Source organism: Corapipo altera, unplaced genomic scaffold (genome assembly GCF_003945725.1).
Source record: "Corapipo altera isolate COAL_440 unplaced genomic scaffold, ASM394572v1 50, whole genome shotgun sequence".
NCBI lineage: Eukaryota > Metazoa > Chordata > Aves > Passeriformes > Pipridae > Corapipo > Corapipo altera.
The window spans coordinates 1,480,206-1,495,411 of record NW_020884889.1 but is presented as its reverse complement, the minus strand read 5'-3'; the positions used below and the strand labels follow the sequence as shown (position 1 = coordinate 1,495,411).

At 49.9% G+C, this 15,206-nt stretch overlaps 1 protein-coding gene across 1 annotated transcript in view; it reads right to left on the bottom strand.

Annotated features, from left to right (window-relative positions):
* Positions 1 to 3,302: 3,302 nt before the first annotated feature.
* Positions 3,303 to 15,206, bottom strand: part of IGDCC3 (immunoglobulin superfamily DCC subclass member 3) — a 97,577-nt gene continuing 85,673 nt past the window's right edge. The window contains exons 8-14 of the mRNA XM_027644509.1: positions 11,449 to 11,696; positions 10,792 to 10,956; positions 5,839 to 6,027; positions 5,476 to 5,580; positions 4,277 to 4,415; positions 3,863 to 4,070; positions 3,303 to 3,778 (exon numbers count right to left, since the gene is read on the bottom strand). Of these exons, the coding sequence (XP_027500310.1) occupies positions 3,614 to 3,778; positions 3,863 to 4,070; positions 4,277 to 4,415; positions 5,476 to 5,580; positions 5,839 to 6,027; positions 10,792 to 10,956; positions 11,449 to 11,696 (1,219 nt within the window). The 3' untranslated portion in view covers positions 3,303 to 3,613. The remainder of the gene's footprint in view (positions 3,779 to 3,862; positions 4,071 to 4,276; positions 4,416 to 5,475; positions 5,581 to 5,838; positions 6,028 to 10,791; positions 10,957 to 11,448; positions 11,697 to 15,206) is intronic.

The window sequence follows — 15,206 nt, the reverse complement described above, 5'->3', positions numbered from 1 at the left end:
TTGAGAGCTCCAAGAATAGGTTGTGCCCATTATGGGTTACCAAAAATAAAAAAAAATAAATCAGCTTTTGGATATTTATTCCTTCCCATAATTTCATCTCACCACAGCCAGAAAATAAGAGGGTTTTTGGGATCAGCTGAGAGGGTTGAATTAGTGGAACTATTTGCTTGGAAAAATAATAAAGGATGAGATTCCTACCCCAAACGTGGGTGGTTGCCAGCAGTTTGCACTGGATCCAACACCTGCCCATTACCCACCGGTTTTATCTCTGGGCAGCAGTTTGGATGAACCAAGGACAGGCTGTCCCCCAGGCTGAAACCAAACACAGGCTCTTTTTTGTTCTTTTTTTCCTTCTCATTTCACAGATTCAAGGCCAGACATACTCTAAGTGACACTTTCCCAAGTTTTTGGTTGTCACAGCTTTGTGTCCAGCCCGGCTCAGGCACTGATGTACAGCAAGAGGGGCTGATATGTATCACTTCTCCAGCTGAGAGGCACAAAGCCAGAACGTGCCATTTTGAGTGGTCTTTTTGCCCAGTTTTGTGCACTTGGATAAGTCAGGGAAGACCATGCCCTCCTGATGGATCACCAGACCAGCCCCAGTGGGCTGAGTTGCCGCAACCATCTACATTACGTCCCAACGGTACGGATTGAAAAGAGTGGAAAAGAAACCCCAAAAAAGAGGAAAAGCTAGACTTCTAAAAAATAGTCTTTAAAGATTTACATCCATCTTCAACTGTCTCAAACCAACACAGAATCTGCATTGATTTAAGCCACCACATTTCTGCATAATTAAAAAAAAAAAAACAAAACCAAAAGAAAAAGCTCTACTCTTGACATACTATCGTATTCCAACTAGTCAAATGGCACAGCATTTCCCTTTAATAAAAGGAAGTAGTGACAAATACTTGTTACTATTACAATATCACAATAATATGATATTAAATTAATAGCATGTTCACAGCTTCAGGAAGTCTGAGCTGAACGCTACTCTAGGTTTTGTGTTCACTTTGGCAACGGTACTTATTCAATGTGAACGGTGACGTTACACACACCAAAAAAAACAATAACAAGAAAAGCTGGGCTGGGGTGGGAGTGGGATGGCAGGAGAGGATCGGGTTGTCTTTGATATGAGGTTATAACTTGAACTGTTTGGTGTCTCCTCCTCCCTCCTGCCCTTTCCATCCTCCAGCTCCTGTGACGGGCTATCAGACTCACATGGCACTGTCCCCCCACAGTCCCTTCCCAGGCTGTCTCCAGGTCCAGCGTCACAAAAGGGAACATCCCCCCATGTCCTTGGGAGCAGGGGTCGGTCTGATGGCCCATCTAGCCTCTTTGGTGGGGTGGGGAGAGGCTGTCTGGGGGCTAAACACCAAAGTTTATCCCTTCACATCTTTTTTGTCCTGCCTGATGTCAACAGGAAGAGGAATTATAATGGGAGGGGGCTAGGAACACCAAGCCTCAAGAGCTCCTTGCTCTCGAGGTTGGTGCCATTCAATCTGCTAGGGCCAAGGTGGATGATGTGGAAGGGCAGAGTCCTGCTCCCAGCTAACCCAGCTCAGCATAGGGAAGAGGCGTTTGCTCATCCTCCTGTGTGTGGTATTATTTGCACGGTCATGGGCAGCATCCCACTGCCAGTTGGGCAAGTGATGGGGGATGTTTCTCACACAAGGGACTCTCCCACTGGTACCATTTAAAAAAATACAATTAATACTTTTTTTTAAACTTAAAATTCATTTCCTTTCCTGATTCCTTTCACTGTCCTTGCAGATACAGCAACATTTGATTTACCACCACTTACACAGAGAGTTCAAACCTTCACATTCGCCCGGATTGAACCGACCCACGTGGCAGGGAACAGGCACCATCCCTGCCCCCATCTCACCCCACGGATGATGCTGGTCACACACCAACTCACAAGGCTGCACCACGCCCGGACAACCCAAACCCCACAGTGGCAGTTTGGTGGTTGATCCCTGGAGGGGACAAACCCTCTCTTTGGTGTCAGGAGCTCCTCTGCCCACCCTGGGCATTGGGAAGGGGCAGCTGCCAGCAGCCCCCAGCATCCTCCTCGCCTTGTCCTTCCCAGGGAACTGAGCCCTTTTTGGCTCCACTCATCCTTTGGATGTTCTCCTGTGGCTGGAAATGGGCTGGAAGAGCTGGGAGTAGCTCAGTAGCCTCTCAGGTGGTTCTGGAAGTACTGTCTCAGGGTTTGTTTGCCCGTGGGCGCTCCTGTGGCAGGGTGGGCTTTGGGACTAGACGTTGACATCCAGGTTGCCACCCCCCCAGGGGTGTGTTATGGTGCTTATGCTGGCACGTGCCATAAATCATCCTGCTGGGAATCAGCACAGTGACAAGGCAGGAAAGTGCCCTGGCTCCAGTGCTGGCAGCTGAGCACCCCATCTCTATACACCCAAGATGGACTGAGGCAGCCACCACCAGCACCCAAATCAGCCCTGGGAGGGCAGCAGTGCCAGGGAAAACCAGAGAGCACCACACTGCTTGTCTGTGACAGCCCCAACAATCTTTAAAGTAAAAAAACCACGACAGGAATCTCCAAAATCACACCGGAGCCCCTAAAAGTAAAGCTCATAACACTAGTGAAGCATCGCGCTTCGTGAGGGGCAGGGTGGGAGAGGCAGGAACTGGGGGAGAGGAGAGGACACACACACACAGACACACACACACACACTCCCACACACAGTCACTCTCACACACGAGCTTCTCTCATGCTTGAGGTAGAACATTGCTTTCAAAGGTTTGGAAGTGCTTTACACGGGAACGACGACGAAGCCGCCGGGGCGGCAGGTACAGAGCGTGACTGCTGAGGTAGGACCATGCTTGTACTGACCAAGTGCTATGCTACTTGCTTTTTGAACACGAAGGAAGACGCAGGCATTTCTGCTTCCCAGAAGACATTCATTCCGGTTGAGGTAGGTTCTGAGTTCACTCGGGTTGTCTGTCCAAGTCTTTCAGTAGCCCTCAGGCATCCTTTGACACACACACTCTTTTTTTTTTTTATTTTTCTGCTTTTTTCATATTAGTTAGAGTCAATCAGCAAAAAAAGTATCCTGAGAAATAGCAAAAGTGTACAAAGTCATCAAATCCACGGAGAGACAGCCTTCCTGGGCCTCGATTTTTGGAGTCAAGTTAGAAGGATTTCTCCAAATCCAGTCTTCTGGAAATAAAAAATAGATCCAAAAAGTAGTCCTAAAGCTGCTGATCAGGAAAAAGTCTGGGATGCCAGGAGATGCTCCACCATATTCCCAGTCTGTCAGAGACGGGAGAGTTTGTCAAACTCTGCCAAGGAGTCTGTTACTTAGCAGCTGAGGGGAAAATTCATCATGACCAGTCTCCGCGAAGCCGCCATCGGAAGAAACACACCGAGAGGCTCAAAGGAGAGGTCAGAAAGATAAAACTTCACAGAGTTTCCAAAAGGCTGTATACATATATATATATTTATATATATATATAAAAATAAAGCAAAACAAAAAAATAACAATCAGACTGTAGAAATCTTCAATTGACCTGAGATTGACAACTCGTAAAGACATCACCAGCCGCGGGTTTGGTTTCTGGTAACTCCCACAAGAGGCTTCGAGTCTTGGCAGTTTTATCCTTCATTGGCAGGACCGTGGTCGGGAGCTGGAGCCGGGGGGCTGCTGCCACGGGAGGGTTTTGGGAGGGGGTCTGGCTGCTCCTCAATGATGCTGAACTCGTCCAGAGGGAGTGTGGACATCTGGGTGTCGTCGAGGGGAGCCGGCGGGCTGTGAGCCAACTGAGGAGAGAGAAGGGGACAGTGCAGTGATGTCTGATGTGCTCAGACATGCAGCCAGGTGAGCTCCCATTCCACTGGACTTACCGTCATCCCCTTATCCTGCTGCTCCTGGGATGGGGATGCTGGGAATAACCTCTCCAGCTCGTTCATATCCAGCTGCTTTCCATTCAAGTCCCTGTCATCCCTGTCCCTGCGAGCGGCCCCGTTCAGGACAAGGCTTGCGGCGCTCCGCTGGCTCCTGGGGATCTGTGGGGTGGAGAGCTGTTCCTGCACGTTTTTGCACATCAGCAGCCTGAAAAATAAAGAGATGGAGCCTGAGGGTGAGAAAGATGGTTCCTCCCCCATTCCCTCCCCCAAGCCTGAGTCTGTCTTATCCCTGTGCTACGTTCCTTCATCCTTCAATCCATCCTATAAAGTCCAGCATTGCACTGGGGGTGCGACACCCACATGGCATTAGGGACCATCACCCCTTGTGAGCAGTGACATGAGCATCCCTACCTTCCTCGGTACCCAAACATGAGGAAGAGGATGCAGAATATGATGCAGGTGACACCGATGTGGATCCCAATGATGATGCCGGTCGTGGAGGTTTTATTGTTCTGCTCGTCCTTCATGCAGTCACAGGGGGGATTCAATACTGCCAGAAAAAAGGGGGATTGGGGAGTCAGTGGTGCTTCTCTCCTGTTGTTCCTCCAGCTTTTGGGGAGCCCAGAGCCAAAGCTGGAGCCTGGGCTGTGTGTATGGTAAGAGGAGATAAAGACACAGAGCTGGCAGGGGGGTCACTGCCTGCTGAAGGAGCTTCCCTGCTCCTGGCATTCCAAGAAGGCACTCAGAGCAAGCACAGGACTGGAATTCCATAGTGAGCCAGCCCCATTACCTGGCTGCTGTCATTAGACACAATTAATGAACAGAAAAGACTCTGATGTTAATTTTTGCCATCCCCTGTGCCCAAGGTGGGAGGTGAGAGGTGGTGACCATGCCAGAGCAGGCTGAGACCTGATGGAAAGCACTGAGCAGGCAGATGCCAGTGAGATTAGTATTTACTCCAATACAGACAGAGGAGTTATAACTATCTCTTGAAGATATTCCCACTGGAAGGCTTAAAAGGCTTCCAAGAGCAGCAGGATGTTTTTTACACATAGATGAATATGAAAGGTGTGATCAGTTAAGAGATTCCCTCTAGAGGTTTCCCCTCTGCTGCCACATAAAGCAGGACTTGTGCTCTGCAGCCGTTCCCCATTCCAAAGACACATGCCCTCCCTTTCGACTAGTGAAGGTCAAAATATCCAGGAGACCTCCAGGAGAGTGGAGATGCTCTGTGCATCACATCTCACCTGAGGATGGCAGCTCTTAGCCTATGCATGGGGGCTTGTTCATGTTCATGGCTTCAGCTCTGGCTCAAGCTTAGGGGACAAAACTGGCAATTACAGGAACATTGGCTTAGTTTTATCCCCAAAAGTCATCAGGTTGGACTGGCCAATGGGGATGGTACAAGCCACATGGCCAGGAAGCCACCCCAGGGCCAGCACCAGGTGGTCCCAGCCCTGCAGGGTTTTGCTTCAGCACTATGTGTGATGCTGAAAATAAATGAGTGGCTAAAGGTGAGAGCCACGGGGGTCTGGGGGATGTGTCTGGCCTCACCACCTTCCTCCAGAGCAGTTTCCCAAACCACCACCAAGACCCACATCCTGCCTCACCTGTCCTCTCCACAGTTTCCCTCAGGGACACGAAGCGGACAGTGGAGTCTCCATCCCCGTGCTGGTTGTAGGCGAGGAGCTTGACCTCGTACACCACCGACGCGTCTGCCGGGGGAGACACAAGGACAGTCCAGGTGTCATCACGAGTGAGGCTTGTTTGGGAAACGAACATCTTACCAAATACACACAAGATGCTGCTAAGAACTACCTGTTCGTGGGAAAGCATTCCAAAAACCTGGGGGAGAGCTCCTGCATTTCTCATTTAGTGACTGGGCAACACATGCCAGCTCTCTCCTGCTAATCAGGACAGACGACCCTCCCAGGGTGGGGAGGGAACACGGAGCAGGGTGTCACCATACTCACCCAGGTGGGTAATGTTGTAGGCTGTGACGTTGCTGGCCAGTAGCACTGGGCCTGTGTACTGGGCCAGGTGGACCTTGCGGTAGTACAGCTTGAAGCCTTCGTGCTGGCCCAGTTTGATGGAGGGCTCCCACGTTGCCTGCACGGCTGTGCTGTTAATGACTTTAATAAAGAGGGATGGCATGGCTGGGACTGAAACAGAGAGAGAAAGACAGTGGGTTGCATGTGCTTTTCAGTCTGCATAATGAGAAATTCCCCAGCAGCCTTTCCCTGCGGTCACTGCACCAAAGAATGTGCCAGCTGAGACTGAGAAAAATCAGAGCACACCAGAATCTGGTTTAACAGCTTTGAACTTCTTCAGGGAGCTGAAGGAGTTTCCAAGGGTTTCCTCTGCTCAGACCAGCAAACAGAAGCTACTTTTACACTTCAGTTGCAATCTGATGCTCGGCCCAGTCGGGTCAAGGCAGGAATGCAGCAACTTTGGCAAGGTGTTCTCAAATTCCACTTTTTTGCCCTCACCCTGAGGCAAGAACCTTTCACAGTGATTAATCCCCCAGGGAGGAAGGAACCAGAAGGGATGGAGCTGGAGACATCCATCTTATAAGCGTGCCAGGTACCTGCACTGGCTTGCAGGGTGCAGGGGGCTTGCTCTCCCCATCGGCTTTAGGACAGAGGTTTGTGATTCTGTGCTGGGGATTCAAGAGAGAACAGGGTCATCTTCATCAACAGCCCTAAACACCTGAGCAGCCTGAGATCCCTGCGCAGCTGGGGATGGCTTGTTTTGGGAGGCAGGCACTTACCTGGCCTTAGGGGTGCACGGGGGGTTAGCTGAGAAGATGTCCCTGCTGCTGCACCTGATTCAAAGTCCACCAGGACACCTTTTGCTCTGCTTAATACCCCAAAACCCTGCCCTGGTTCTTGGGGTGTGCTGTAGAGGGGGGCAGGCCATTCCTTCCCCAGGTCCCCAGAAAGCTGCCCAGCCCCACCCCATCAGCCTGGGCTGAGAGGCAAAGGTTTGCAAACCAAAGCCAGTTTCCTCGGGATGCAGATATATCTGGGTTTTCCAAAGCTGGTTCTGCACCAAGCCCTGCCCTGAGCCCTCTGCAGCACTAGGGCACAGACCCACACTTCCCCCACCCTCCATTTCTCCTACACTGATCTCACCAACACCGAGATGTGTCTCAGCAGGACATTTTGGACATTTCACCGATGATTTTTTACCCTCATTTCCACAAATCACTCCCAGGCCAAATGCTCCCATCACCTCCCCAGCCTCTGGCACCACCCAGAAGGTGCAAAGCACCAGGTGCTGCAGGCTCTGCCCTGCCCAGGGCTCTGCTCCAGCACCAGCACGGAAAAGGGTTTTTGTGCACCAGGCAGTGAGCTTGGCTACATCCCACAGCAGAACTATCCAGCAGAACAGCCCTGCTTCTCCAGCAGCCTCCAGGCTTTGAGGTAGAGCTATTTTTCCAATCCCACATGATTACAAGCTCAGCAGTTCCCAAATGTAAGGATTGCTGGGACTGCACTGGACTGAAGCTGCTTTCTGGCTTGATTTTCCCCAAATGGTCTCTAAGGACAAGGAAACCCAGCCCTTGGCAGAGAGTTCAGCACAACCATTAGTGAGCGATGGTGAAGAGCGGATGGAATGTGGCCGTGTCAATCTGAGACTGATGAGAGCTAAAAAGGGCATTTCCTCAATTTACTGGTAAAAGTAAAACTGCACAGCACAACCATCTGCCTTTTCCCAGGCACTGAGAGCTCAAGTTTTTCCACGAGGAGATTTAGAGGAAGGAAGGACATCTCTCCAGGTGAGCAGGAGGATCTGCACAACCCTCTCTCTTCCCAAAGTGATGCCCCACTTCAGGCTGCAGGGGCTTTGCCTGATGCCCTCCAAATAAGCACACGGAGATAAAAAAGTCCCTGCTGACTGCTGAGCATCTCCACGTGGACTCTGGAGGAAAGACCCAGTATACTGGGTCAGGTTAATGAGATCCCATCCTGCCTGAGAGCTGTCAATGGGAAAAAAAATGGGCTGAAGTACTTCTTCTTGCTAGGATTTATTCTGATGTCCATTTCATTGCTGGGAAGGCTGAACTTAGCAATTCCTGGGTGCAAAACACAGAGTAAATTCTATTTATACCAGAACATACCATTCCTCCCGAGGCTGAGTATTTTTGCAATCCAATTAAATGCTCCTTTTTTCTCGCTCTCCCAATTCCCTCTAGGGCAAAACCCCCGCTCTGAGAAGTTGGACTCTTGCTTAAAGCATCATTTTCCAAACCACGGGTGAAAACACCACAGAAAGGGAAATTATCATATTATCCAATGGACAAAGAAACACTGATGTGGGCCATCCTGATTTGCGAAGAGTTGGCTTTATTTTATGGTTGCAGAGCCTTACATTTAATAAAAACCACAAGAATACCTCTCCTTCAAAGTATGAAATATATTGTATTTATTCAAACTTTGAGTATATATATATATATGTATAATACTGATTATAGGTAGATGCACTCGCAGAATGCACGTGCTGTTTATAATGTGATTACACAAATAAGTGTATACAATGGAGTATATCTGTGTGTGTGTAAATATAGGTACACACACCAGCAGATAGGTGCTTCACAGAAGTATATATAAGACATAATATGGAGCTACTATAAGTGAGGCATCTCCCTCATGCTAAGGGCTGGGATACTTGTTTTCCTCTTCCGTGCTGTTTGGAATTTTCCCCAGGTCATTTCAACTTTCTTCTTGAAGGCGTCTTTAGCCGAAGATGACTAAAGGAACAGTCTTCATCCTAGAGAAATGTCAAAAAGTCCTGGAGAAAACCCTAAAAAGCATTAAAAGACAAGAACAAGGAGTGTGTGCTGCTTAATGAAGCAGAGAGCGTTTGAGGTTTAAAATACCACGGCATTTGTGAAACGGCGTAAAGGAGAACGACAGGGAGGAGGCAGGAGGACCTTCCCAGTGAGTGAGGTCTCTGGAGGACAAGGTTCACTTGGGTTGTTTCTCTACAGCGTCATCCCTTCTACTTTCCATCCAGAATTAGCACTGGCACACAGGAAAGAGCATCTAGAAAGCATTGGAGGCTTCAGCCAAGCGTGCTCTCAGCGTACTGCTACCCCTGAAAAGCTGATGGCCCCAAGCCAAAAGCAGCCCTGTTCCTCAGTATTTCTCAGGAAGATTTCATATTCCTACTCCAGACAATACCAGTTGAACACAGTCACTCAAACCAGTCTCCAGCTGGCAGCACCTCTGCTGGCCACTCCAACAAGTGCTATCCAGGCTCCACTGAGCTGCCCCTGGCTGCCAGATATGGTGTATCTTGGAAAACTCATCCCTTTCTGAGGGTGTCACCACAGATCCAGGGGCTCCTCGAGCCCAGCAGGGTCACAGCTTGCCTGTGCACCTTGGGAAGGCACAGGGTGAAACATCCTGGCTGTGAGAAGAGACAAAACCTGCAGCAAAACCTTAACCTGGTGACAAAAGCCCCCAAATCCTGGCTCTCTGATTGACTCTCTCCTCTGTGAGCAGAAGGCAACAGGTACCCAAGTGAAGAAATGTGAGCAAATGAAGCCAACTGGGGCATTTAAATCTCTTTATCTTCCTACAAGTCAAACATAGGGTGGGGTTGAGTGATCTGAACCAAGCCAGCTTGTCTCTCCTGATCAGAGAGCTAATTGCTGAAGCTTCATTACACAGGACAAGCCCTTTTTAAAGGATAGCAAAGCAGGACAGTCATGCCTTGAAAGTTCAGAGAGCCAGGAAATTTATGATCCCATTACCAGATCCCTAACTATTTCTCTTGTGATTGAAGGTAATAATGACAAAAACGCCTTTCTCCCTTGACCCAGACTTCTGCAGAGCCACCAAGTTCTATGGAGCATGGCTGGCTTGTAGCTCCTGTGACTGAGCTCAGAGCCCCGGGTCAAGGAGTTTCAAGCTTTGCCTTAGTCCATCCTTCTGCCTTTAAATTGGAAGGAAAAACAAACTCCAAGGGTGACTGACTCCCTGCAGAGTACCAAGGAAAATAAACTTGCAGGGCAACAACCCAGCAGGGCGAGGATTTATTGGTGGTGTTGCTTAAATTCTGTAATAAATATCTGCAAGGGCTCAGAGCAGAATGAGAACTGGATCCCCCACCTGGAAGTCAACACGCTCCTTCATTTAATCCTAAATAACATCCTCACACCCAAGGCCCTCTGCACTGCAAAGTCATAATTCCTGAGCACTCATGAGAATGATGTTCTTAAGAAATTAGTCTCCATATGTGAGACAAGCCAGGATTCAGAGGGGCTGGAGAGGCAGATGAGCCTCTAGGAAAACGTTCCTAAAATGCCAGCTGACAGATCACACTGGGGCTGTGGTTTCTGTGTGCAAGAGTCCTGCATTAGAGCACCCACTTTCTTACTGGGGAAGCTAACTGGTGGCCAAGTCAGCAAAAAGGCCTTGAAGGTCACCCTAATGTCCCACTGAAACAGAAGGCTGTTACAAGGCAGGTGTTTGTAGGTCAGGACAGCTCAGCTCTAGTGTGAATTGTTCAGAGTAGAGTGAAAAATAATCAAATCTTAAAAAGTGTCGCCTATCAAGTAAGAGCTGTGAGTACCAGAACTGCTGGAAGATGCTGCTTGAGCAGGAAATCTGCATTTAGCAAGGAGTTTAGGAACAGCCCAGAGCAGCTGCAATGCAGAGACCAGGCAGGTTTGCACTCACCCCCTGCTACAACATCAGCTGTGAGAGGCGATGCTGCGCTTTAATCAGTCAACCCCCCTGCAACGATACAAGTGAGTTTTACACAGTATCCCAGAGCGTGAGGAGGAGTGGAAACAAGGAGCTTCGCCACCCCAGGCTGTGTGCCAAAGCGCTCCGGGGTGGTGTCGGGTGCCCGGCGCCGCGGTTACACACAGCAGGTGTCAGCGTCTGATGGTCCAAGCGCAAAGCGTTCCTTACCTTCCCCCAGCGTGCTCACCACCGTGACTTCTGAGGCTTTGCTGGCACCCCGGGAGGTGTAAGCCTTTATATAAAAGCTGTAGCTGGTCGAGGGCTCCAAATCAGTCACCAGCTGCTGGAAGGTGCTCTTGCTAACAGCCTCCTGGTACTCCATCTCGACGGGATCTGAAAGGCAAAGGGACAGAGAACAGAGCGGCGTCAGGCTTTGCCAGAGGTGAAGAGACTGAACAGATCTCACAAGTGGTAATTGTGGTCCCTGGGGGGACATGCACCTGCCCACACGCTTTTCTGCTTACATTTCAAGTCTGGGTTGGATGGGGCTTGGATCAACCTGGTCCAGTGGAAGGTGTCCCTGCCCATGGCAGGGTGTTGGAACTGGATGACCTTTTAAGTCCCTTCCAAACCATTCTATGATTCCCTGATTCTATGATTTCTGTGTGTTTTGCCAGAGACCTACATGGACAGCAAGATTTGACTACACAGCTTCACCCTCTCCATGTTTTTGGTATTTACAGAAGCGCTACAGCCTCATCTCCATCCTTCAGAAACAGGGAGGTGATGGAGGACACGGATAGCAGCACAGACTCCCTGGTTTTACCTAGTGGGTAAATCAAGGGAAGGCTGGGGACGCTCTGGGCAGCGGGTGCAGCCCTGTACCTGCAGCTTTCCGAATGTGCAGCACGTAGCCGATGATCTCCTTGGTGTTCTGCAGGGGCTTCTCCCAGGACACCTGGATGGTGGTGGCAGAGACGGTCTCGGCCCTGACGGCCTGTGGGGGGCTGGGCAGCCCGTCGGCCCAGAGCACGGTGAGGCGGGCGCTGGCCTGCGTGGAGCCCGCGCTGTTCTCCGCCAGGCACTGGTAGATGGCCTCGTCCGTCTGGTTGATCCCGTAGATGGACAGAGTGCTGTGGGGGGACACGAGAGGGACAAGCATCTCACTGACTGCTCTGCAGCACATCCCTGCAGCCACGCCACGGCCTCCACGCTGGCTCCGATGGCAGGGCACCCCCCAGCCTCTGCTTCCACAGAAAGCTACCAGGAAGCTGTGGGCTGGTTATTCTGGGGAAGGAAAAGCCCAGGAGGTGGATGTGTCATTCCCTGGAACCCATGACTGAGCAGATTGTATCAACCTGCAGATACTGCAGTTCAAGTACAGCCAGATGTGGATATCCCACAGGGTGAGATGGAAACAGCAGGATCTGAAGCCCTGGATTCAGGAGGATCCCAGCCACACCACAGAGACAGTTCTCTGGCAAGTGACTCTGAGATTAGCTCAGTTGGTTACAGCCTGCTGCTAATAATGCCAAGGTTGTGGGTTCAATCCCTGTATGGGCCATTCACTTCAGAGTTGTACTTGAAGATCCTCGTGGGTCCCTTCCAACTCAGAACATTCTGAGATTCTGGGAAGTGCATCCACACACTCAAATCAGCTTTAACTGGCTTAGTTCCAGTACACACCAGTGAGACCCATCCAGGCACTGTACATGGTTCCTAAGCCAAGTTTAATCAAATGCAGCCAGAAAGCCCTCTGGTGATGCTCTAATTGCATTATAGCACATTAGAGCTGTCTTAGGGTAACACTGGGATTAGCTGACTTATCCAACAGGGTTACAGACTCAGCTCTGGCTTCTGCACTTCCAGAAACACCATCACCACGAGCCAAAACCCAAAGCTTACCAGAAAATCACAGGTTTTGTCTGCAAGGCCTCTGAGCATGTTTTTGATGCTGGCGCATCAAAGCTTGCTCCCTCCCAGTGAAACAACCAGAACAGTTCTGCCAGCCTGCTTTTGGGTGCCTCCACATCAGGCTTAGATGCTGTTTTCACTGTCCAAGGTAAAAACAGGCACTGGCTACACTGGTGGAAAACATTCCTAAAGGAAGGGGGAAAACCAGTCGTTTACCAGCCTCCCAAACAAGGGCATTCCTGAGCATGGTGCCCACCTGTGCACCACCTCCAGGAGAGGTGTTTAGTGGCTTGATGGGCACAGGGACAACCAGAGTCCTTGTACACGTGGCCGCATGAGCTGGAGGCCCTTCCTGCACTGTGTGACCCTCTAGCAATGGCTGTGGAAAACCAGAGCAAGTTCAAGACCAGCTCAAGGGTTGCACCACCAGCAAATACTGACTCAGAAATAGCTGTGTGACAGATTAGCTCTGTCTTGTCACTGAACGTGCAAAGCAGCTTTTCTTAATAACATCTGTTCACAAACAGGGATCTATCAGTGAAAGCTCTGCTCAGAACTAAGCCAGGAACAACGTGATCCAGTCCTGGAGGTCTCTTCCAACCTTAATGATTCTATGAGTCTAAGACCTGCAACTATCTATCAGACACAAGGCCACTTAAATAAATAAATAAATAAATACCCAGTGTCTCTCCCTTCCAAGACACGGGGTGGGGATTGTCACACCGTCTCCAGCTCCGAGCTGGAACCGGAAAGGCAGCCTTTGACATTGAAGATGTTTTTACCCAACCCCGAGGCAACAGCTCAGGTTGTAATAAAATATGCTTACAACGCCCTTAAGTCACCCATATGTGCCCCACTCTGGATTAATCCCTGTTTCTGCATCCATATTTCCAGTCCTGTCCAATTCCTTTGCATTGTGGTTTACTTCTGGCTCCACATGAATGCTTTGGAGACCATGAGGCCTCCAAGCTCCAGCATTATCTTCTTGGCTTAGGCCAAAGCTCACATGAGCTTTTTGCTATTTTTCTGTAAGAAATGACCCAAAACTAACCAAATCCACACCCACTGCTTGCTTCTAGGGAGAAATAAATTACTTTCTTCTCTCCTGCAGTGAATTCCAGGTGGACGTGGGACTTGACTGCACAGAAGTAAATCCCAAGCATTCCTGCTGATGTAAGGAGTACTTCATGGCTTTTTGGGAATCATAATCAAAGTTGCCTTTTATGTAAATGAAAAACTGAACATTGGAAGTGGAGATGATAAATAACCTGCCACTGCCTGCCTGTACGTCAGAACAAATGCTTCTTCTAATTGCAGCAAAATATTGGCCTTCCTGTATTAAAATTTATTATTGCTGTTGATTTAATATTCCTATTTCTGCCTTGCAAATTATCGAGGGCCATGGTGAGTGAGCAAATGTTTAACAGTCATCTATTTATGTCCTGTGCCTTTGTTTCCTTGGAAACATTGTAAATGGAATATCAAATGTGATGGTTTCAGCTGATATGGTGATTTTCGAGAATCAGCCCTAAGCTCCTCTCATAGCCACGGGCTCAACGTATCTGATTAAATGGAAGGAGAAAGGCAGAGCTGGGAGGGGGCGCAGGGAGGAAGGACCCGATGTGTGGCTCAGCTGTGTCAACACGGGCTGACTCCTGCGAGGACAGATGGCAGAAGGCAGGATTACGCCATCCCAGAGCTGCACTCCCAGCCCTGCACAAAGCAGATGTGTGGAAGGAGCAGCAGCACTTCCCTCTGCCCCATCAGTGCAGGGATTATTTCCATGTGGCTGCTGTGCATCTGGGCACCCAGGAGTGGCCAGGTCGGGCTGGCACATGACTCAAGAGCAGCCCTCAGCTTCCCAGGCACAAAGCAGCCCTGGAATAAGGAGTATTTAGGCTCTGCTGCCTCCAAGTGTATTTATTTCTTTTACGTGGGCACAGGAAAAGATGCAGAGGAGGGAAGAGGCTGGAAAGCAGTGCAAGGAACCTGATGACAACGTTGTGATTCTGAGGCCAAAGATTTCTCTCTCCTGGGAGGATTGGGGAGTGAGCAAAGCTCTTCACACATGACACAGCTGATGTGCAGGATGCCAGTGGTCCTGGGAAGGATGGCACTTGGCCACTGGGACCCAGAGCTGAGCAGAGCCTCTGTCATGCACAGTTGAGTCAGAAGGAATAAATAAAACATTCTATGCAAAGCTGACATGGCAGGTAGCTGGAAACTTGCTTCAGGCTTCAAAAAGGTCATTTTCATTGAGATTTACTCAGCTGTGTTTGGATGAGCTGTGAAATGAGAGTCTTGGCCACCTGGAGCCCACATTACCTGCAATGATGTGCAGGCAAGGGGGCAGTAACACAGCTGGATTTTTGGCTATGCGAGTGTGGAGAAGTTGGTGAGCAGAATGCCCAGTATCTAAACATCATCTTTGTAAGAAAAAGGGTTTTCTCTCTCTGTGGGACCCTCTGACACCCATGGGCAGACTTCCAAAGGAGGCTTCCTGCAAGCCTAGGCGTGACCTCGGAAACTGGCAGCTGCCCTGAGGAGGGCAGGGGCTGGCAGTGAGTTACATGAACCCCAGCATCATCCCAGCTGATATCCGTGCATCCATTTCCACCTCAGCTACAGCCAAATTCTCCCTGCTTTGACCCACCACATCACCTCCCAGGATGTGGAGGATGAGGAGCAGCAGGGCCAGTGCTCAGTACCAGGTTTCGCTGCTTTTTGTC